Source organism: Mirounga angustirostris, unplaced genomic scaffold (assembly GCF_029215605.1).
Source record: "Mirounga angustirostris isolate CCGP_5_RB_7025 unplaced genomic scaffold, mMirAng1.0.hap1 SCAF_11, whole genome shotgun sequence".
NCBI classification, from domain to species: domain Eukaryota; kingdom Metazoa; phylum Chordata; class Mammalia; order Carnivora; family Phocidae; genus Mirounga; species Mirounga angustirostris.
The window spans coordinates 110,612,098-110,634,429 of NW_026991719.1; the positions used below are offsets into that span (position 1 = coordinate 110,612,098).

Below are 22,332 nucleotides of genomic sequence, written 5' to 3' on the forward strand. Positions count from 1 at the left end.
AGAACACGGACTGCATCGGGCAAAATGAATCAAGGCTTACCCCACCAGAAATAAAGAATCCCCGAACAGCTGAAGTTCACAGTGAATAATGATTTATCCTGAGAATTAGTGAAGACTATTGATTTTATATTACTTTAATATTGGAATATTTCCTGAGTTGAAGTCAAATGGGTTAAAAAGTATGTAGTCTAATAAATGGTGTATAAATCAAAGATTGCTTTAGACTACTTAGTGAAAATGAACTTTTTAAAAAGTAACTTTGGGGGCGCCTGGGTGGCTCAGTTGGTTAAGCGACTGCCTTCGGCTCAGGTCATGATCCTGGAGTCCCGGGATCGAGTCCCACATCGGGCTCCTTGCTCGGCAGGGAGTCTGCTTCTCCCTCTGACCTTCCCCCCTCTCGTGCTCTCTCTCATTCTCTCTCTCAAATAAATAAAATCTTTCAAAAAAAATAAATTAAAAAAATACAAAGTAACTTTGAATGCCCATCTGTAACTGAAAGCAATTATTAATCCATTCACGAAATTGGTGTTGTACTGGCCACCTCAATCTTATAAACTGTCTCAGAACATCTGTAAGGTAGCAGAAAAACTTTGCATCAATCGAAATAACAACATTTTGCCACCAGGAGTGCAAAGACTAAAAACCCTCTGTTAAGACAGAAAAAGCCCCTTTCCAAATAAGCTATGATTTAAAACACACAAATACCTTGGTTTGGAGGCTCCTTATCTGAGCTTTAAAATGGAATATTAAATAAAATCTAATTCTTGGGCCTAACTATATGCTCCAATGGGAAATTAGTAACTGTGAATTTACAGCTGTACAAGATTCTTCTGATGGAAAAAGATCAAGCAACAACAAATGCAACATTCATTTTTTTCTTCATATTATCAATTAATTCATATTATCTTTCTTCTGGAGCTATTTTGAAAATTACTAACTCAGGAAAGGTTATATTTTTATTTGCTTTTGCCATGCTTTAATATGGAGCTTTTAAAAGCTACTGCCTGGCTTTCAACAACCCCTCATTAGCAAAAGACTTTAGCCCTTTTCAGCAAAGAATTCCTCCATCTGCTGGTATATTTTGGAATAGCTTTGAAACCAAACAACCGTACTAATTTCACCAACTTCCTGCAACATATCAAAAATTAATAATAACAATAATAATAATGGCTTTAATTTCCAAGTGTTATTTTCACCTAACAGCTCCTGAGAAGGTTCTTAGGGTTGTAAATAATTCCTTGCAGCATTAAGGAAAAAGACTACTAGGTTATAAAATAAAATTTGTTCACTAAATACAAACATCGTCACCATATCAAAACCTATTTTCCAGAGCACACCATCTTTAAGTTATCTGCAATATTGTACTTTTTGAATCTGTGCATGATGCTGTATCGGTGGAAAGCTTCCACCAAAGCTGCAAATACCTGTTTACCTAGTATTAGGAGAGGGACTGTTTCCTGGCCCCAAAGGTGATCTGCACAAAGAAACCACTTGCTGCTACTTTTTCAAAATTATGGTTAAAACTCTTGTTTAAAATGACATCCAACACTTGCAATCATATGGGTATAGCCCCAGGAATAATGAATGACTCAACCTATGTTAATTTTTTGTGTTTTTTTAAAATAGACTCCATCAGGGGCCCTCACAGGCATCTGAAACTAGCACTGAGTGAGATCATTTTAGTTTACTACCCTGTGATTCAAAATAAGGTAATTAAGATCACCCCCATCATATCAAAAACCCTATGTGTTCGAATATGAGGCAGTCTCTCTCTGGGAGGCATAATTTGGTGGTGGCTTATATCTGAATATGCAGCATGTTTAGAGACCTATTTACTAGGACATAAGCACATACTTCTGCAACGTATTAACTTGCATCTGTTTTCTATTAAGATCACTGAGAGGCAAAATTTTTGGAATATATATTGGTAATATGAATATATGAATAAGATTCAGTTATGAAGTGCAAAAAACATAGTTATCAGATAACTAATTTACAAAACTTAGTATCCATAAAGCATATATTGGGAAGAATATTTCACATTTCTTTAGAAAAAAGGAGTCGTGCCTTGAGCTAATTTCAGACAAATTCTAATTTGTCATTCAAGCTCAACTAGGTTTAGTATCAGAAGTGTGATGCTTACCTTTTCTTTTCAGAGGACCAAGAACACTGGGCCTGATGCACTTGACTGGACTCTGACTCCTCCTGCTTCAGAGAATAAACAAACAGGAGGATGTGAAGTGCTTCTAAGATGCAAGATTAACGTTATAGCCCACCAAACAAATCAATAAAATTGACAATCATCTAGAAAACAATGGAAAATGCCTCTGCTGTAAGCTGAGGAACTGAAATACCAAAACATGATCTTAGCTGGCCTATGGCAATCTGAAACAACACGGCGTTTTAAGCTATTTTTAGAAATCATTCTATTAGACAAGATATCTACAACAGTTTTGGTTTTTTTTTCTAAGATAAACCTTATTAAAAAGGTATTTAGAGGGCGCCTGGGTGGCTCAGTCATTAAGCGTCTGCCTTCGGCTCAGGTCATGATCCCAGGGTCCTGGGATCGAGCCCCACATCGGGCTCCCTGCTCTGCGGGGCGCCTGCTTCTCCCTCTCCCACTCTCCCTGCTTATGTTTCCTCTCTCGCTGTGTCTCTCTCTGTCAAATAAATAAATAAAATCTTTAAAAAAAAAAAAGGTATTTAGATTTGACTGCTCTACAATCTTACATTTTTTCCCTTATCCTTACAAAGGATATATTGTGTGTATGTGTGTGTGTGTGTGTGTATCTGGTAAAATGCCACTGGTAGAACATAGGTGATAGGTATTATATGGATGCTCATTGTGTTCAATTTTGTTGTCTGTTTGAAAATTTCCATAAGAAAACCTTGGGGAAAAAGTTCATCAGGAGAGACAAAGTTTTGAAAGGCAGGTTCACTTACCTGGTAAAGCGTCTTGGACTAGGAACGGGACTTGGTGTCAGCCCACTGCTGCTCACAAACATTTGTAAGGATGGTGAAAAACATTGCTAGAAAAAACGTATTTAATATTAACATAGTTCTAGTGCTCCAGCTTTCAAAAGGTTCTCATGATAATAGAAAAAACACCCTTAGAATTGCTTAGCGCACACACACACACGAGAGAATATACATATATATTGATAGACCGTTTTTTCAAGTTACTATCACTGACTTTCATTAATTTTCCTTCTAGTCATCGGATTCTTCACAAATGAGGCTGTGTGTGTGTGTGTGTGTGTGTGTATTTTAGAGAGTAAAGAGCTCAGTGTGTGAAAGAGAGTTAGCATCTTGTCAATGAGCCTACCTTTCCAAATCCTCTGGTGGGTGATGGTGCCGGAGAAACTGGAGTGAAGTCAATCCTTTTTGGAGAATATAGTTTCTCCGGCTTCTCAAAATCGCTGTCACTCTGTAAACATAAAGTGTTATTTCCTCATAATTCACAATCCAGCACATCACAGCTCTTTACTACTCAAGCATGCCTACATTTTTAGAATAGACATGTACAGACTCTAAAAAGTTGCAATCTCACATTCTGGTGGAAAAGCAGAGATCAAAAACGAATACAAATTTGGAAACAGGGGTGGACAAAACGGTATGAAAAAATTAATGAAGCCAATGAACAACATAAAGGTTTCCAGAAAATTAAAAAACAAGTCAACATGGGATTAACATTACCAGGCTCAAGCTCTCATCCCATGATTGGCTTATCTGCATTGCGGTCTGCACTTCCCTAAAACAAACAGAAATGAAAGGCCATCAGTGCTCAGGAACAAGACATACAACCAGCTAGGCCCTGTTCTTATGAAGCACTAACCGTTCGTGTGCAGTTTCCCTGTTCATCATATCCATGCCTTCCTCCTGCAAAGATAAACATGTGCTGAAAACACAGTATTCACATCCACGCGGTTCTCTACTTCGAAGAAAATTTTAAAAGACTTTTTTTTCCTGCCTTCTTTGACACCATCACAGCACAAGCAGAACATTCTAAGACTGTCACCTCTGGCACGTCTGTGTTTTACCTGCACACTCGGGAGAATTTCCAGCTGTCTGTGGCTACCCAGAGTGGCAGCCTGACTCATGTTTAATGGATAAATCTTCAGAATGAAAATAAAAGCAAAGTGGACAATTCAGACAATTGTAGCTCTGAGCTAGGAAATAAAATTTACCCTTTTGATCTGATGCAGTCTGCTGCTAGGAACACGGCTAGGCGAGGAGGACAGCAACTGGAAAGGAAAAGTAAACATTTACTATTTTCTGAATCACAAAGCAGCAGTCGGCTGTCAGTCCCAGTGTCCAACCTCCTCCCAGATAAGATTTCATATTCTTCTCAGAGATGTAGCTCTTTAGATCACTGAACATTAACACACTAGAGGCAGGACATTCAGTCTTTGGAAAGTACACCAGGTGTCCAACCTCAAAGCACCATCTGTCACTAGACAGGCACTGACTTTAACACTTTTCCCAAATGAATGCAGGGCTGTGTACATTTACGTAAAAAAAAAAAAAAAAAAAAAGGATTCCAGGCCTTGGAAATATCCATTACCCCACTTATCTAAAATAAGGAACTAGGTAAGAAGGGAAAGAAAAAAACTGATTCTAGTCATTTTAACACCAATGCACCAATGGAGGAAGGCTGAGAAGCCCAGTATAATATTCCGTCTATGATTAGGGTTGATCAAAAACACTTTAAAACTGCAATCAGAAGATTTTGCTTGTGTGATCTAAATCGATTATAAAATTTGGCCACTACGACTATCACCACAAACCCTACTTACTAGTTAAGAAAATTCAGTGTGGAAGGCAATGTGTTTTTCAGATAACTGCTGCTTTCCCTTAGATCATCATTTTTTGACAACACAAAGCTAAAATGATTGGGGGGGGCAAATTATGTTCCCTCAAAACAATCACAATCTGATCACAAGATGAAAGGTACAATTCATCTCAACAGCTCTTACAGGGTTCTAACAGCCATAATGTAAACAACTGCTACTTATTCCCTAATTAAGTGCAAATAAATCTGTAGTGCTGGAAAACCAAGTAAGACAACGATCTTGTAACAAGAGGCCCTATCCTATCAAAATGTCTAAAAATCCTAATGTAGTGAGTAGTATAAAATGGTAATAAACTACTCCAAGTTTTTTAGGCAAAAGCTAATCTAGGTGAAATTTTTTAAAGTTATACACTAAAATGTGATTTTTACCTCAAAGGATATCCCTTCAGTACCCACCCCTTCCTCTTACTTTTTCCTCTCCTGGGCTCTGAAAACAGAAAAACTTTACGAATAAAATCCTCTTAAAGTTTTTTTTTTTTCTACTAGAAAACTAATATATGTTTACTGGTCAACTCTTAATAAAGGTCATTTGAAAAACACTAAGCGGGGTGCCTGGGTGGCGCAGTCGGTTAAGCAGCCAACTCTTGGTTTTGGCTCAGGTCATGATCTTGGGATCCTGGGATGGAGCCCCAAGTCAGGCTCCGTGCTCAGCCGGGAGTCTGCTTGTGATTCTCTCTCTCCCTCTGCCTCTGCCCCCTACCCCCAATGGTGCACGCTCTCTCTCGCTCGCTCTCTCAAGTAAATAAATAAATCTTTTTTTAAAAAAAGAAAAACACTAAGCTACTAGGCAAGTAAATAAGGCAGGAAAGACTAACAGGATACCATGGAAGAGAGCATGGATGTGTCCATCAGAGAACAAAAGAAGCCCTAGAGGCCGCGAAATCATCAGGAAAGCCAAAGATTGCAAAAAGCTGATGGCAGAGAAAGTCAGAAATGTAGATGCTTCATCTATATGATGTACAACTTGTCAACGTAGGCAGAACTGGAAAGACGACCCAAAAGGGGCACAGGGAAGAACAATGCTGTGTCTAGTACTGGAAACAAGCGTTAATGTACAGGCTGAGAAAAAAAGCCAAGCACGTCAAGGAGGGTGCTGGTTAGTGGTGTTAAGTGAAGCAAAGAGCTCAAGTGGGGTAAGAAGAGAGGCCCCTGCCACTGGCATCAAGTGGGCACTGGTGACTTTTGCAAGAACAGGTTTTTTTAAAGATTTTATTTATTTATTTGAGAGAGAGAGAGCACGCGAGCAGGAGGAGGAGCAGAAGAAGAGGGAGAAGCCAGCTCTGCACTGAGCGCAGAGCCTGAGCGGGGCTCGATCCCAGGACCCCAAGATCATGACCTGAGCCGAAATCAAGAGTCAGACGCTTAACCGACTGAGCCACAGGCGCCCCTACAAGACAGTTTGGTGTTTTTTTTAAAGATTTTATTTATTTGAGATAGAGCAAGCGAGTGAGTGAGAGAGAGAAAGAGAGAGAGCACGAGTAGTGGGTGGGCAGAGGGAGAGGGAGAAACAGGCTCTTCACTGAGCAGGAAGCCCGACGCGGGGCTCGATCCCAGGACCCTGGGATCATGACCTGAGCCGAAGGCAGATGCTTAACTACTGAGCCACCCAGGCGCCCCTGAGAACAGTTTTTTAATAGTATGGTGATAGAGGTAGTGAGATCACAAACAGGCTGAGTAGATGGCAAGAAACTAGGAGACAAGGAATTAGAGGCAGTATGGTGTGGATTAAGCTCTGTGAAAGCTCAGAGGGTGGAAGGAAAACAGGGAAAGAGAGACCAATGAAAAAAGACAAGTCTGTGTTCCAGATTATTAGATATGTGAGTCAGAAGAAGGTGGGAGCAATAAAAGCCAGGGAGGAAGGGACTAGAGGGGAGACAACAGACCGAGCAAAGAGACAGGAGACTCAGAAAACCTAGGAATCATTAGGACACAGCGCCACATGTGGAGGTAAAGACATTTTCAGAAGAAAGCCGACACGTATACAAGATGGCCGTCTGCAAGCTCTGTGAACAGAGAAGGGTCATCTGGCAAAAGTGAAAGGTGGAGGAAGCCCGCAAAAATTTTTTTTCCAAACTAGAATATTGCTTTGGAGAACAGCACAAAGCAAGCGGCACCTTGAGCCCAAAATGCCCAGGAAGAATTTCTCTCCTGGCCCCTCAAATGACCAATTCCTTGACATTTCCCTACTTGTAATATAGACAACATTTTTCCCCTGGTCACTAAGAAATAAAAGTTCAGTCCCCTGGTGTCCTCCTACGCCCTGCATTTACACCTAATCTGTTGTCAAATCATGAAGAAACGACCTCTGCACGTCTTCTTGTGCCAATCCCCTCCTTTCCATTTCGTTCCTCCCCTTGCTTTTGGCAGCAGACACAGGGAAGTGTATTTCAAGATTTATAGAGGGGGCGCCTGGGTGGCTCAGTGGGTTAAGCGTCTGCCTTTGGCTCAGGTCATGATCTTGGGGTCTTGGGATCGAGCCCCCCATCAGGCCCCCTGCTCAGCGGAGAAGTCTGCTTCTCCCTCTCCCTGCCACTCCCCCTCCTCTTGGGCTCTCACGTGCACTCTCGCTCTGTCAAATAAATAAATAAAATCTTTTAAAAAAAAGATTTATAGAGGACCCTGTGATATAACAGACAAGGTGTAATCAGTGGCTACAGAAGTACCCAAAGGGTGCTGCAGAAGGCTTCCCGAACCAGGAATCAAGAGGAGAAGGGGATGGAGGGAAAGACAACATAAGGATCAACAAAGAGCAGTGAATCAACATGGCTCCTCCAGCAAACTAGGTATTTAGTGCAGCCAGAGAAAAAGGTATTTGTCAGGGGGTAGGGAGAGATGAGCCTAGACAGAGTGGACAAGAATCTTCGCATCTTAGAAAAGAGCAACAGTCAAGTGTAAACAGACAAATTCATTTCCCCTTTTTTTTTTTCTACTACTGATATCAGGAACATAGCTGTGTAACAAGTGGAAACACTTTTCATATACACAGCAAAATTAAATTCTACTTTCCAGCATCCTCAGGGAAGGTGACGTGAATCAAAACTCCAGATAGCGAACATTTTCCCCTTTAAGTATTTTTAGCCACTTCAGCTGGAAATCTTTCTTGAAAGTGTTGTATCTCCCCCCCCACTTTCTTAAACAGATTTTACCAAACAGAATGGCCCTGGCATATCTCTATTCTAATCCCAGCCCTGCCGCTTACCAATTATGTGATTCTAAGCAAGTCGCTTCTATCAGCTGAGTCTTAGCTGCTGCCTCTTTAAACTGGGAAAAACATCTTTTGTCCTGCCTACTTCACACGGGTTGCTATGAGAATGACAAGTGTGAAAGGACTCTGTAACATGTAGAATACCATAGAAGCATAGGTACTACTATAATTTAAGAAAAGGTTAATGACCCAGGTATCTTTAAGAACATCAAGTATTTTATAGTTCTATGCCAGCAAGACCCTCAGGGTCTATTAACGGGCTCTTAGCCCTTGTACTAAGCCACGGACTAATTTTTTAAAAGCCTCTTTCTGCTTTTCAGTTTTTCCCTCTCCTCTCCTCCCTTGCTAGCAGCTATTAGTATACCTTAAACCCGAATGTACCTCTTCTGATTTGCTCTTTCTCCACACTACCGAGTTGGAAGCTTATTATAATTGTGCATAAATTTTAGATGATTCAGAGGTCAGAGAGGCTCCCTATAAATAAACTGATGAACCTTTGTGCACAGACTATGGAAATCAAGTGCAGCCATTCAGAGGTCTGTTTGCTTACATCTCAGATATCTTCCAGAGCGCTGCAGCTACTGGATAAGTGGGCCCCGCATGTGAAGTGCTACTATATAAAAAACCTCATCATAATTTCTCCCAATGCGACCAACTAATAAGGTGATCCCTGACAGCTCTGGCTGTACAAAACAGTCACTATTAGCGACTCTACCGGGAATATAAATACAAGCATTATAAAGGAGATCTTACTGTGGATAAATAACACTGTCCAACAGATATGTGTCAGAAATAAATACTCTGCTACAGTCTAAATGATTTTTGCTTCCTAGGACAAATAAAGACCACTTTTCTCAGCTATATTTAGAAGTTAATCCTGACTTACCTCATAACCATGATGCAAGTAGTGACAAAAAAACAATGAGTAGTTTTTAAAAATACGAAGTCCCACAGACAGGAAAAAACTTCAACCAGATCTCTTTTTTGGCACCAAAAGCTGAAAATGGCCACAGCATGAGCAAGGAAGGTAAAATGTTTTTTTTCTTTTGTGAACAATGGTGCACAGCACATCATCTTAAGAGCGAGTAACTACGTTTGAAAGAGTTTTCCCCAATCCATGCCACTAAAAATACTTACTTCTATACTTACCAGGCTATGACGGCTCATAATCGTTGTACTATTCCTCCGAGTTCTAAAGGTATAAGGTTGAAAAACCTGTGAAAGGTCACTAAAAAAATAAAAATAAAATTGTTAATGTCTTCTCATTAGATATCCGTCAACTCTCTAGTCAACAATGAAATCTTCCATGGCTCCTCATTTTGTACAATGGATAAACTCCTCACCGACCTCTTCGGAGCTTCCGTGGTGATGTGCTGTGGATCACAGGTTTGCCCAGATACTGATCTCCTCAGTGGTTGGGGGGCGGCTAGGAGAGGTATGGGGCGGAGCTCCAGACTGGTTGCCTCCAGCTGCTTCTGGTCAGAGCTCACGCCCCCAAACCGGTTCCCACCAGACATGAGCAGCCTCATCTGTTTACCCCAGAGGACCCAAACATGCTACTGCTTTCTGTGTGTGCCATGATGGTGAGAAGGGCTGGGGAAGCCCTGTTCTACAGCACATCTCCCACTATTGCCCTAAATACGTGTTCTGCCCATGAACCTGCTGTGCAACTAAATAAACATGCCTGGAGTTTTGCTCCTGTTGCCTCTTCTGCCTCTAGTGTCCTCCCTCCCACCACCATCAGCCCAAATCCTCCCTCTCCTTGAGCCCCCATTTCGATGCAATACACTCCGTGGGGCCTCTCTTCAATCCACAAACTGAATGTAATCATTCCCTCCTTTGAGTCCAAAGAGCACGATGGGAAAGGAGATGCTTGAGACACCAACTTTACCTTTTATTACAGAAAAGTGTGCGTGTGTCTTATTAAACTCCATGGTCAAGGCCTTTTGATCCTCTTTGTATAACATCCCCGCAGTGCCTAGCAGAGTGCCATGCCCATGATAAGAAGTCAAGAAAGATTTTCAGGACTGAACTGAATTGGGCTTCAAGGGACCACTGAGATCACCTAATTCAGCTCTCCTAAGTTTCAAATGAGAAAACAGACACTCAGAAAGGCTAACTGATTCATTCATGATCACAGTTAGGGAGAAATATTGGGACTAGGTCTAGTCTCCTCAGCCCTTCTTCTGTCACATCATACTACCCTGCAAGTAATCACTTGATTCCTGATTCAAAAAACAGTGTGTTATTTCTACAACAGTCTAAATGCAGGTCAGCAGGATTGCCCCTAGTCCCTAGCAATTGCTTGCTTACCAGATTTAAAAAGACAACCCCAAAAGACTGATTTATTCCTACAGAATCAAAAAATAAATGTAGAGCTGAAGACAGCATTAGGAAAGCAGTCACTCCATCATTCCCTCAGTTTCAAAATTTAATAAAAGAAAATGAGTTAATTCCATTTTCCCCCAAAATACAGATATTATAATCAGTTTGATAGACAAGGATTACCTATTTCTTTGCCTTCACTGTGCTTGATTAATGATTTTGGCTAATTCTACTCCCATCCCCTTTTTTGGACTAATTCCATTTCTACAGGGTCTCGCAAATTAGCTCTCTACTAAGATGAATTGTCTACTTAGAAGAGTGAAATGTAATAGGCTCAGGAGGTCTGCCAACCTAACCTTCACTATCATAAGATTCTACCTTAAAATAGACCCTCTGGTGACTTATTCACATGAAAATACAAGACTCTACCACTAAAATTCAAGGGTTGATTTTTTCCATTGTTTTCTAAAACCTGTATTTTCACTGACCTAAGCTACACGACACCCTTCCTTTTTTTATTCACTGGAATGCATTTCTGGCTGTTTTAGGATCTGAAAACATTACGACAAATCCGAATCACTTAATGTGTCATGAACATGCCACTTGATTACAAGTTATTAGATAAATTGTGATTTATTAAAGTAAATGCTCTGTTAATGCCAGGGTTCCTAAACTAAGCTTAGAAATAGCAGCTCTTAGAGACAGGTGTCAAGTTGCAAGTCTAGTTCCAGGGGCTTCAGTCTGACATTCAGTGGTGTAAATTAGGCAGAGCAAGCAACCTGTTAGAAGAGCCAGAAGCTTCTTGTAGATCCTTTCAGAGTGGGCCAAGAGAGCCCCAGGTAAAGAGGGCCCCATTTTTCCCACAGTTCCCAGAGTTTGGGGTCAAACTTTCACTCCACCTTGGGACCCAAGTCACTGTGTCAAGCAAACAAGTCCCCACCCCCTCAGTTTAGAAAACCCAAACCAGCGCCAACTCTCACTTTAGGGAAAGAAGATTGCTTGCAGGGGGTCGAGGAGCCCCTGAACCCCATACCCGTACTTCATCGTCCCCAGCCCGCCTCACCTGAGCCCATGGATCAGGGGAGCGCTGCTGGATCTCCTCAGGGTGCCCCCATCAGATGCATCAGGCTCAAAGTCCAGCTCCATTTTCTCCTGAGCCATTTCGGAGACTTGCAGGCAGGCACAGCGGACAGTGCTCAGCTCCTGGTGCTTAGCTATGGACTCCCAAGACTCTCACTGCAGGACTGAGCTGCTGGGGACTGGCAGCTGGGGGCGGGGGCTAAGGGGCGGAGGCTTGGGGGCGGGGGCTGAGGGGCGGAGAAAAGCAGGAGAGGAGGAGGAGGGAACGAGGATGAGGATGAGGAAGGGAGGATGACAGTGAGTGAGGGGAGGAGGAGGGGGAGTGGTAGTGGAGAGGGAGGTGGTGGTGGTGGTGGACGGTGACAGAATAAAGGAAGAGGATGGAGGAAAGAGGAATGGAGGGAAAAAGAGCAAGAGGCAGGAAAAGCGGATAGATGGAAAAGCAGGAAAACAGAGAGGGTAAAAGGACAGGATCGGGAAAGGAAGAAGATGGGGGAAAGGACGAGGACCGAGGGGGAGGAGGAGGGCAGGGTGGAGGGAAAAGAGGAACACGAGGGAGGGAAAGAAAAAGACGAGGTATGGGGAAGAGGAGAGAGGAAGGAGAAGGAAGCGGACAGAGGGAGAAGAGGAGGGGGAGGAAACTAGGCAGCGGCGGAACTCATGTTGCTATCTTTCGGCCGACGACCTCAAGCGGGGCCGGGCTAGAAACACCGCAGCTGCCCGGGCAGCGCTAGCACCGAAAAGCTGACAGTCGGGCAGGGCCCGGCCGGGTGGCCTCGACGGCTCCAGCTCCCCATGCTCGGGGACCCGGTCCAGCCCCCCATGCTCTGGGACCCGGTCCCGAAGGCTCGTCAGCCCTGTGAGGGGTGCTTCTCCCCTCCCTACCCCCCCCACCCCGCCTGGGGGACAGGTGGGGGGTTCGGCCCCTCAGCCGCCGCCGCGGTGCCTCCTCTTCCTCTCTTGGGTTCTAATGGCCCGGGGGAACCCCTTGGGGCCAAGACCAAAATCTACAACCTGCCGCCTCTTCCGCCTCCCACGCTTCAGAAGCGGGAACCTCCGCGGTGCCAGGTCTTCCGCGTCCGGGCACCCATCGGGTCCTGCGCACGCGCCCGGCGGCCGCGCCAATGAGCCCGCGGGCACGGAGCATGCGTGGGAGCCCCGCCCCGCAAACCTCCCCCAAAGGGGAGGAGCGTTTCCAGTGGGCCCGGCGCCTTCCTCTCTGGCATTGGCCCGGGGACCCTGGCGCCTGATTTTGAAAAGAACCAATAGTTTGGAGACACTGGAGCATCCTCGTTCAGAGGAGTTTGGGCCGATATTCATGGGAAATAGAAACCTGTGGTTTCCAGGTTTTTTTCAATGCCAGTTTGTTTGCTCTGATCTCTGTGATCTCCGCCCACTTATTAAATCCCTTGATTTTGTTGGTCTTTGGAGGGGCTGATTTCTTTTTCAGATAATCCATTTGGATGCACTAGACAAAAGAGAAATGAAAAAACAAAAGCAATGGTGTAAAAATAAAGAGAATCTAATGAGAGTTCATATAGCGAGTGGCAAGCACTCATCTCCATTTTACAAGCACTGTTAGCTTCAACGATATTAGGAAAAGTCCTGAAGAACAAGTAGCAGAGTCAATTTTTTTTTTCTTTCTAAGATTTACGGAGACCCTAACAATAGCCATTCAGCATGTGTGAGGCCTGGAATAATTTATTTTATTTAACAAACACCTACATAGCAGTTACCGTGTGCTAGGCCCCATTCTAAGAGCTTTAGAAATATTAACTCATTTAATCCTCACTACTTGAATGACCCTGAGATAAAGATGGTATTGTATTGTGTTAATCAAACATACAGAGAAATATAGGAAATTTAATAGTTATGAAATTGGTTTCGAAATTTAGCCAAAGTAGTTTTACCTGCCTCTTCAACTTAGTTGTCCCATATTAAACTTGCCAAGCCCGATCATTTTATTCTTCAATGTTAGTATTTGCTGCTTGTAATACAGAGTTTTTAAGAGTTTTTGGATAGTTTCCTTTAAACTGCCTATATTTTTCTGCCAACTGGATTAGAAAAGCAAGCTCTGTTTTGATCAATTTATGTAGCTCTTTTTATCTCAAGTTATCAGCAACCCCCTCATCTGCTCAAAAAAATATAGTACATTCTATTGTTCACAATAGCTAGTAAATAATCATCTGTTGACCACATGCAGAGTCCCTAACTCTGAGGAGTCAAACAATTTAGTAGAATCCCTGGGTCGCCTGGGTGGCTCAGTTATTAAGCGTCTGCCTTCAGCTCAGGTCATGATCCCAGGGTCCTGGGATTGAGCCCCGCATCGGGCTCCCTGCTTGGCGGGGAGCCTGCTTCTCCCTCTCCCACTCTCCCTGCTTGTGTTCCTTCTCTCACTGTGTCTCTGTCAAATAAATAAATAAAAATCTTTTTAAAAAATTTAGTAGAATCCCTAACTTTCAGGGGTGCCTGGGTGGCTCAGTTGGTTAAGCCGCTGCCTTTGGCTCAGGTCCTGATCCCAGGGTCCTGGAATCGAGCCCGGCATCGCATCGGGTTCCCTGCTCATCGGGGAGTCCGCTTCTCCCTCTCCCTCTGCCCCTCTTCCCTGCTCATGCTCTCCCGCGCGTGCTCTCTCTCAAATAAATAAATAAAATCTTAAAAAAAAAAAAAAAAAAGAATCCCTAACTTTCAGGAGCTTAACAATTAGGAGAAACTCAAGGACATGTGAGAAGATGGATGCTACTTTGGCCATTATTTCCAGATTCTATTCATATCATTCTTGCCTATCTAGTTTCTTTTACCCTTCATGTAAATCTTTTGGGAGGTTTGGGGTATTTGTGGTTTGTGGGCTTGAGTTCAACTTGTCTTTGACTTGCTCTTGTGATAACTAAAAGTTAACCAGTTGCTTAAAAGTTGCCATGACGACTGATAAACTAAACAACTGATTATGACATATTTGTGGGACACCTGTTATAAGTAAGAGGCCTGGTTCAAATGGCAGCAGACCGGGACAAAGCAAAAACACGAGTAGCGTAAGTGGCAAGGTATAGATCTAAGCAAACTAGCAATTTAAGATCATGTCATATTGCTATGTCATATTGCTATGGAACAGCAGGAGATGATCATGACACACAGCTAGGTTGGTATAATAATGCATGAAGAGAAAGGGGAAAATGTAAAAATAATTTCTTTAAATGTTGTGTTTGCCACTATAGTATATAGAATTGTTTTTCCAGTACTTGTTCCTTTTGACATTCTAATTTGCTTATGTACTATGGGTTCCTGGCATTCAGCTACACTTTAGAGAATTCCTCCTCTTTGATAATAGCTGAAAACTTCCTGCCATCTCAAGCATGTAGTCATTTCATATTACTACCCCTTTTCTTGAAAGTCTCTCAGTTGCTATTTCCTTGTCATTTTATTATTTATTTTCTTAGTGTTCTTGTACTTAGTTTTTTAAAAATTAGGATCTGTGATGCTTAGGCGTGATAAGATTGTCTATTCATTCAAAATATATCCTTTAAATCTTATTACTTGCCACAAATATTAACAAACTCTTTGAAAAGTAAAATGAGCAGTAGAATGGAGGGAAGATCTACTTACTTTCTGGTGTACCCACCATTTTTCTGCTATTCAGTTTGGCTTTGACCCCTGTTCTGTATTTAACCACTGCCTTCTACATTCACCCTGTCTTTACTCAGCTTTAACTGCCATCTTTTGTAAACCTTCCAGGTACCCTGGGAACTTTAACAGTGGCCTTCAGGAGATCTTGGTATCAGCTCAGATTCTACTGCTACCTAATTATGTGCCATTAATCTCCCTGGAATTTTAACAACTGTAAAATAGAAGTGACTTGCATACCTTACAAAATAGCTGTGAATGACAGGTTATTTAAACCTGCATTTATTCATAAAATAATTTAAAAATATTTATCAAAGTGCTTATGAGTGTAGAAATAGTATCCAGAGAAATATCCAGAGGCCCCTCATCTGCCTTTTCACTTAAATAAGAGGGCAGAGGAATCTTGGCTTTGCCACTTAGCAGTTATTTGAGTAACCCCTCTGGGCTTCAGTTTCCTCCTTTGAAAAATGGGCATTGTGATGGTGCCTGCCTCACAGAGTTACTGTAAGTATTAAATGCAATCACATATTTAAAGTGCTTAGGACAGTGCCTGGCATATAATTAAGTGCATGAAAAATGGTAGCTATTGTTAACCTGTCTTACATTAGGAAAGGAGACTCCAAATCGTCCTCATGTCTGGGATTTAGATAACCCAATTCTGCCTAATATAATTAAGCTTTTCTTATTCTATTCTCAGAATGAATGAAGAATGATTATGATCATTCATGTCATAACTTGTCATGAACTCTTTCAAGATAATCCCATTATTTTAAGTTCACCACTGATTAGCTGAGCAGGGTTCATGATTGAACCAATTGAGATAAATATGTGAAGACATTTTTTTAAACTGTAAAGTGTTATACCACGTAATGATTATTTTAATTAATAACTCTAATTTCAGTAGTTTCACTTGCCTCCTCTGCCAGTCCTCTATATGGTTCCTTTTTAAAAGGTATGGTTTTACAAAATTGTTAGTGTGGAGTTAAGATTTCGGTACTCAATGTGGCTCATTAACTGGTGGTGAAAAATTCTAAAAGAGCAATTCTTATAATGTTTGAGCCATGACAGCATTATTAAATGGAAACCCTGATCTGGATGGATACTAAATTCTGAGATTTGTTTTAAGTAAATAAGCTTCTCCAACTCAAATCATTTTCTTAGATGAATAGCTTTAAGAAGCTAAATTTTATTTAGTGTAAAAATACACTCACGATTATGGTTAAAAAACAAACAATGAGATCACGTGGAAAACAATGATTCGTCCGCACAATTGGTTCAACTGAGTTAGCGCCCTACAAGGCCACTTCAGCGGCAGGTTGCAGGTCTTGGGTTGGTTTCCGCTCCCCCCCCCCGCCCCCGAGGTATAGCTTTTTTTTTTTTTTTTTTTTTTACGTATAGCGTTTTTTAAATTACAATTGTGTAGTGTTGGCTATAACAGGATGGAAAAATTCGTCATGGGAGTTAACAAGCTTATTGGCCTCAGTTATACGGGGATAATGGGCTACTCAAACCAGAGAAAATTGAGTATTAGACATAGCACAGAAAGGACGGCGCTCCCATACAGCTTACTCCTCCCCACCCTTTCCTCCCTAAATAACGGTCAGTGAAAAACGATCCCTGGGTTCACATAGAAGCAGAGGAACAACCACCGTCAATCTCCACGAGGAATAGAGAGAGGACCGGGCTTGCGGTAAAAAGTCGGCTCCTAAGACTGCGCGTGCGCCCCAGGCAAGGCTGACAAAGACGCCCCCATTGACTCTCATTGTTTGCGTAATAAGCAAGCGTCAGCGGGCAGGGCACGGGGCGCAGGTGCAGCGGGGCGGCACCCGACGGATTCGCGAAGGCGACAGGTTGTAGTTTTTGTTTGGGCCGGAAAGGCTTACCTGGGGTGTCCTTTGCTGAGGGAAATTAAGAACGATTCACGGGGTGACTAGGATAAATTCCTCCTTTTCATTATAGACTTGGGGGTGGAAGATCTCAGCGTTAGGGACCCCGAGGTTGGGGGATAGGAGGTTCGGAGCCAGTCCTGCCCGACTTTGTGCCCACTGGTATTAGGGATGGTAGGGCTGCAAAGGTGAGCACCTCACTCGTCTAAGAGGTTCCTCCTTTCTTCTCTTTTCCCCCTTTTCCTCTCTGCCTGCATCTTCTCACCCAGGTGACTTGTCCTTATGTGAATGGGAGCCAGAAAACCTTGAGAACTTGGAACCAAGCAGTGGTTTCTTCCTCGACGTGGACATGGCGCAAGAGAAAATGGAACTAGACTCGGAGCTGCTGCCGAGTTCAACTACCACAGATGACATGCTGAGAAGATCCAGCAGCGCCCCTTTGATCAATGGGCTTGGGTGAGCAAGCAGGGGGTGGGTGGCAGGAGGTGGGGAAAGTGACTTCGATAGCATTCCCATGACTCTCTCCATCGAGGTTCTACAGGTATCTCCCTTGTTCCTGCTGTGCGGAGATCTCACCCTCAGCCTTGTGGGGAGTGGGATGGGCAGGCCGGAGGGAGAGTGAACACCTACCCTGAGGTTGACACACATGTGAACCTGGACGTCCTCTTCTGACCGTCCACCAGGACCCAAAAGCAGCAACCTATTGGTGTGGAGCACGACTTTTTTTTTAACTTCACCCCACCTCTTACCCACTCCCTTGAAGAAACTGAGCATTCCCCACTCTCACCTCCAGATCTTCTGTGATGACTGTAATTTTCTGTCATTCTCTCAGCTGCTTTGTCACCTCTGACCTTCACCTCTCGCAAATGGAAATGGTTGCCAAGCGAAAAACCTTGGGCCTTTTTTACACCTAGTTTTTATTTGAACAAAAAGTTTGTTAGGTACCACAGAAACTTGATCTCCTAAATTTTGCATTCTCAATGGCCAGTACTGCCCCAAACTTGGTTCTTGGGGGTGTGTGAAAAAAATCTTGCTCTTTTTATGTATAAGCCACAGCTATAAATACAACAATTTCGTGAGAATTTTCAAGAGGGAGTAATTGGTGGGGGGGAAATGTCAAAAACAGTCCCTTAGAGGGCTGATAATGAAAAGCATAAGATTTAAAAACACTGTCCTAACTGATGGTTCACTATTTCCTGCACATACCCAAAAGTCTGGCATGACACATGCTTATAATTTCTTAAAATAGAATTTGAAAGTAAGATCTTGGATCTCACATCCCAGTGTCATAAAGTTTTATCAGTATTGTGAAAATGTTTGAAAAATGCATTCACTCCCTGTGTTAGTAATTTTGCTCCTCCCTTTTCCTAGCATCATTCTAATTGATAGTTATAAATCACAACTGTTAGAAGTGAACTCAGAGGGCGCCTGGGTGGCTCAGTTGGTTAAGCGACTGCCTTCGGCTCAGGTCATGATCCTGGAGTCCCGGGATCGAGTCCCGCATGGAGTCCCGCATCGGGCTCCCTGCTCAGCAGGGAGTCTGCTTCTCCCTCTGACCCTCCCCCTTCTCATGTGCTCTCTCTCATTCTCTCTCTCTCAAATAAATAAATAAAATCTTTAAAAAAAAAAAAAAAGAAGTGAACTCAGAGACCAGATCTACCCTCCTTATTTAACATATGAGGAAACTGAGGCCCATAAGTCTCTAAAATGACGTAGTAATAGAGCCAGTGTGTCCTGGCCGTGTCTCCTGATTCCTAAGCTAGTGATTTGTCCACTACTAATCAACTTCTAAGCTTTTTTTTTTAAAAAAAGATTTGTTTATTTTTGAGAGAGTGCAAGTGTCGGGGGGAGGAGCAGAGGAAGAGGGAGAGAGAAACTCCAGCAGATTCCGTGCTGAGCATGGAGCCCGACTCGGAGCTTGATCCCACGACCTGAGCGGAAACCAAGAGTCAGACGCTTAGCCGACTGCCCCGCCAGTGCCCCTCAACTTCGAAGTTAATTAACTCTAACCAAATTCAGCTTTCTGGTCATTTGAGATAAAGAAGAATATAGTATACAAAAGGAAAAGCTAACTAAGATTAACAAAAAAAAATACGTGATCTTTTCTAATAGGCAGAGAAATAAAGGGGCAGCAGCTGTGCATGTTGGGCTGAAAACAAGAACTTCTACAAATTCAGGATTGACTCTAATCCTGTTGTATGAGAACATGAATTGTTATGAACCCGCTCTGCTAGAAGAAAAGACTTGGGGAGAATGTTGGTTTTATTGGAAGCCTTTATGAAATGAAAAAAAACAAGTTGCAAACAGTCTTAGCAAGGAGAGTGATGGCAGTTATCCCTTCATGCTTTGTTTTGTTCTGCAGGACTTAAATTTTTTATTTTTTATCATATTAGAGTATAGTTACAGTGTCAGATTCTGTAGCTTAAGCTCCTGATGGATGAAGTGAAATTGGTACAGAAAGGTAAGAGGCAACTGCATATTTACCTAATAGGAGTTAAAGATAAAGAAACTGCAAGGTGGACCAAGTCCAGGGACTCTTGTCTATCAAAAAAAGGTAGCATAAAGATGATACATGACATGCCTGAGGTCAGGGAACTTGGCCAAATGATCTCCTGAGGGCAGATTTTGTGCCGTTGTGGCCAGTTTAGGATGTGGTCAGGGAAGTGAGAACAATTTAGAGTAGAATTACACAAGGCCTCTGTTGAATTCATGTTCACCTCCATTCTTTTCAGTTGCATATGTACACTGCTCACTTCCCTCACTTTCACTTAATTGAGCCTCTAATACTTGTTGCCGTGCCTCTTTCACCGCTCACTAAATAATTGTTGCACATCTTTCAAGTAATTTTCCAATTTTGCTTGATGCTTCCTGGATATAAACACAATCTCTCTGCACCAGCATTTGCAGAAATTTGTTCCTTAAATATAAACTCCTTAATACAAGTATTACTGTTTTTAAAGAAGTTCCTACACTGTTTTGTGTACATCTTGTATTAATAAAAATACCAATGTCAAAAGTTTTGAACCTCTTGGTTCTTTATCCTCTTTAGCCCTCTACTTAACTGACTTCACTATTGGTGTCAATAACTTTGTTTAAAGGTAGTAGGTTTTTTTTTCTTTCACTTCTCTGGCCCTAATGAGAATTAGAGAGTAAGTTCTGGGATTTCTGCCATTGCCTTCCCCCTGTAAATACCTCTAGCCTGATCCTGCATTTAAACTGTTTGAAAGTCAAACTACTGCTTGTAGGCCAAATCCAGCCTGCCACTTGATTTTTGTAAATAAAGTTTTATTGGAAGATGGCCATGCCCATTTGCTTACTTATTGTCCATGGCCACTTTCCCACTATAGTAACCGAGCTGAGTAGTTGCCATAGAGATTGGATGTCCCACAAAGCCCAAAATATTTACTGTCTGGCCCTTTGCAGAAGTTTGCCAACCATCTGTTTTATTAAATTCTTACAAACCTGGAAAGAGAATAGTGGCCATAGAGAATGATTGCTTTGAGAATATAACTGGCATAAACATATTGCAGTTTAGATATTTAGACATAAATAAGCATATTTATGCTTATTGATCATTTGATGTGGAGCATTGAACATGTATCTAGTTATCACTTTTTCTAAGTTGTAGCACTTAACTCAGTTGTAGATATCACCTAGGATTTTATGAATTCATGTTGAATGATGCCTACCAATTGAAATATATGCTTCCTCAATGATTTTTTTCATTTATAGTCATTAAATTGACAGACAAAAATTTAGGCGAGAATATAATTGCCAGCCTTAAGAATTACCCCCCACGCACAAAAAAGTGGAAATATGTAACTCATTAGTGACCCTCCAACTTTCTTATAATGATTGCTAGAATCCATTCCTATTCTTGGAAAAATTCCTGGAAAATGAAGTAAAACTTAGACCCATGTATACACCCATCCTCTCATAAAATATTGAATTACTGCCTGTTATATACACATTACCATGCTGCAAAGATGTATCTCGACCCAATAAGCTTTTAATTTAGTAGGGCAAATATATAATCAAAGGACTTAAATATATGATGGAGTAAGATCTATGCATAGGGAGGGAAAGAAAGTGCTAGGGAGATTCGAAGAATGGAGTGAGAAATGACAGCAGGATTGGTGAGGGATAACAAAAATGTTCTTGGAGAGGAGGCATATGAGATGGGTCCTGATGGATTGATAGGAAGCAGACGGGAAGAGGGGACCCAGAGAGCTGGGACAGCATTCCAAGTGTATGGAACAAGCTTGGAGACAGAAAAACATAGGTGTATTCCAGAGAGCTTGTCAACTGTGCCTGGATCACTGGCTCCCAGATATTCATCCGCTGACCAGTGCTGATCCTAGGTGACTTTTTCACTAACCCATGTTTTTAAAAAAGTTAAGTGCAGAGTACTTAAATACGTTTGTGATATAGTTGGCCAAATGTCTTTTCCTGGGCAGGACTGTACTTTATCCTGAGGTTGTTTTAATTTTTTTAATACCAAAATATCCTTTTATAAATGAAATGATGGTGTTGGTAGATGGTGGGATTTTTTTACTTGGCAAAAGAAAGATGGTTAGCAACTGTATGTTTGTGCCAAGATTTTGTTTTGAAATTTTACTAGTCCATGAAATCCAAAAGGCTAGAGCTAAATGGTGGCGAGCTTTGAATGTCATTGTAAAGAATGTAACTAAATTCAGCTCACGATGAAGCAGGTAGACTGCCGTAGGGACAAAAGCAAGATGAAGGGACAAATTAGACTATTGCAGAGTACGTAGGAAAGTACAAAGGCTTTGAATTGATTTTTGGCCAGGAGTCTGAAAAGAATAAGATGGCTATAAGAGAGACCTAGCACCTGATTGGATGTGGCAAAAAAAAAAAAAGGAAGTATTAACGACTTCTTACGTCATCAGGGAAACCTGGGTGTAAGGTACATGGGAACCCTCTGTATTTTTGCAATGTCTTGTGAGTCTTAAACTCCTTCAAAATAAAAAAGTTAAAACAAAAAGAAGACATGAAAAAGAAAAGACTTGTTCAGGGTCCCAAGCTCAAATAGGGCCGAGGCACCACGGAAGCTGAGGAAGACAAGCCCCTGCGTAAGCAGGGAACAGCTGCTTAGCTCCAATCTCTTGTTGCCATGTGGGAATGTGGCCCAGTGTGGACCCAGCTTGCAGATTTTCAACAGAAGCTAGAAATCCGGAATCTGGATTATTTATGTGAAACCTCTCAGCATTTCAAGTGTGTGTAACTAACTTAAAAACGTTTTGATCCCGAGTAGGTCAAACAAAACACATCTGTGAAAATCTCCGTTCTGTTAACTCCTGCTATTGATTATCCCTCTTGTTCATGTGAAAACTTCAGAGTTG

General features: G+C 42.1%; 2 protein-coding genes across 9 annotated transcripts in view; one reads left to right on the top strand and one right to left on the bottom strand.

The window, feature by feature from the left end:
• Window positions 1-12,576, bottom strand: part of PABIR2 (PABIR family member 2) — a 207,154-nt gene extending 194,578 nt beyond the window's left edge. For 3 of the 7 annotated variants that reach the window (XM_064574591.1, XM_064574589.1, XM_045882789.3), the window contains exons 1-8: window positions 11,446-12,575; window positions 9,207-9,285; window positions 4,188-4,244; window positions 3,836-3,879; window positions 3,697-3,751; window positions 3,326-3,427; window positions 2,944-3,029; window positions 2,144-2,208 (exon numbers count right to left, since the gene is read on the bottom strand). In XM_064574591.1, the coding sequence (XP_064430661.1) occupies window positions 2,144-2,208; window positions 2,944-3,029; window positions 3,326-3,427; window positions 3,697-3,751; window positions 3,836-3,879; window positions 4,188-4,244; window positions 9,207-9,285; window positions 11,446-11,543 (586 nt within the window). In that variant the 5' untranslated portion in view covers window positions 11,544-12,575. Of the gene's footprint in view, window positions 1-2,143; window positions 2,209-2,943; window positions 3,030-3,325; window positions 3,428-3,696; window positions 3,752-3,835; window positions 3,880-4,187; window positions 4,245-9,206; window positions 9,286-11,445 lie in introns of all 7 variants that reach the window. The other 4 variants (XM_064574592.1, XM_045882812.3, XM_045882805.3 and 1 more) reach the window with 4 other exon arrangements.
• A 4,171-nt stretch (window positions 12,577-16,747) lies between these two features.
• LOC123849871 (P2R1A-PPP2R2A-interacting phosphatase regulator 1-like) overlaps window positions 16,748-22,332 on the top strand; it is a 60,639-nt gene continuing 55,054 nt past the window's right edge. The window contains exons 1-2 of one of the 2 annotated variants that reach the window (XM_064574594.1): window positions 16,748-16,933; window positions 17,239-17,425. In XM_064574594.1, coding sequence (XP_064430664.1) covers window positions 17,319-17,425 — 107 coding nt within the window. In that variant the 5' untranslated portion in view covers window positions 16,748-16,933; window positions 17,239-17,318. The remainder of the gene's footprint in view (window positions 16,934-17,238; window positions 17,426-22,332) is intronic. The other variant, XM_045882837.3, reaches the window with a different exon arrangement.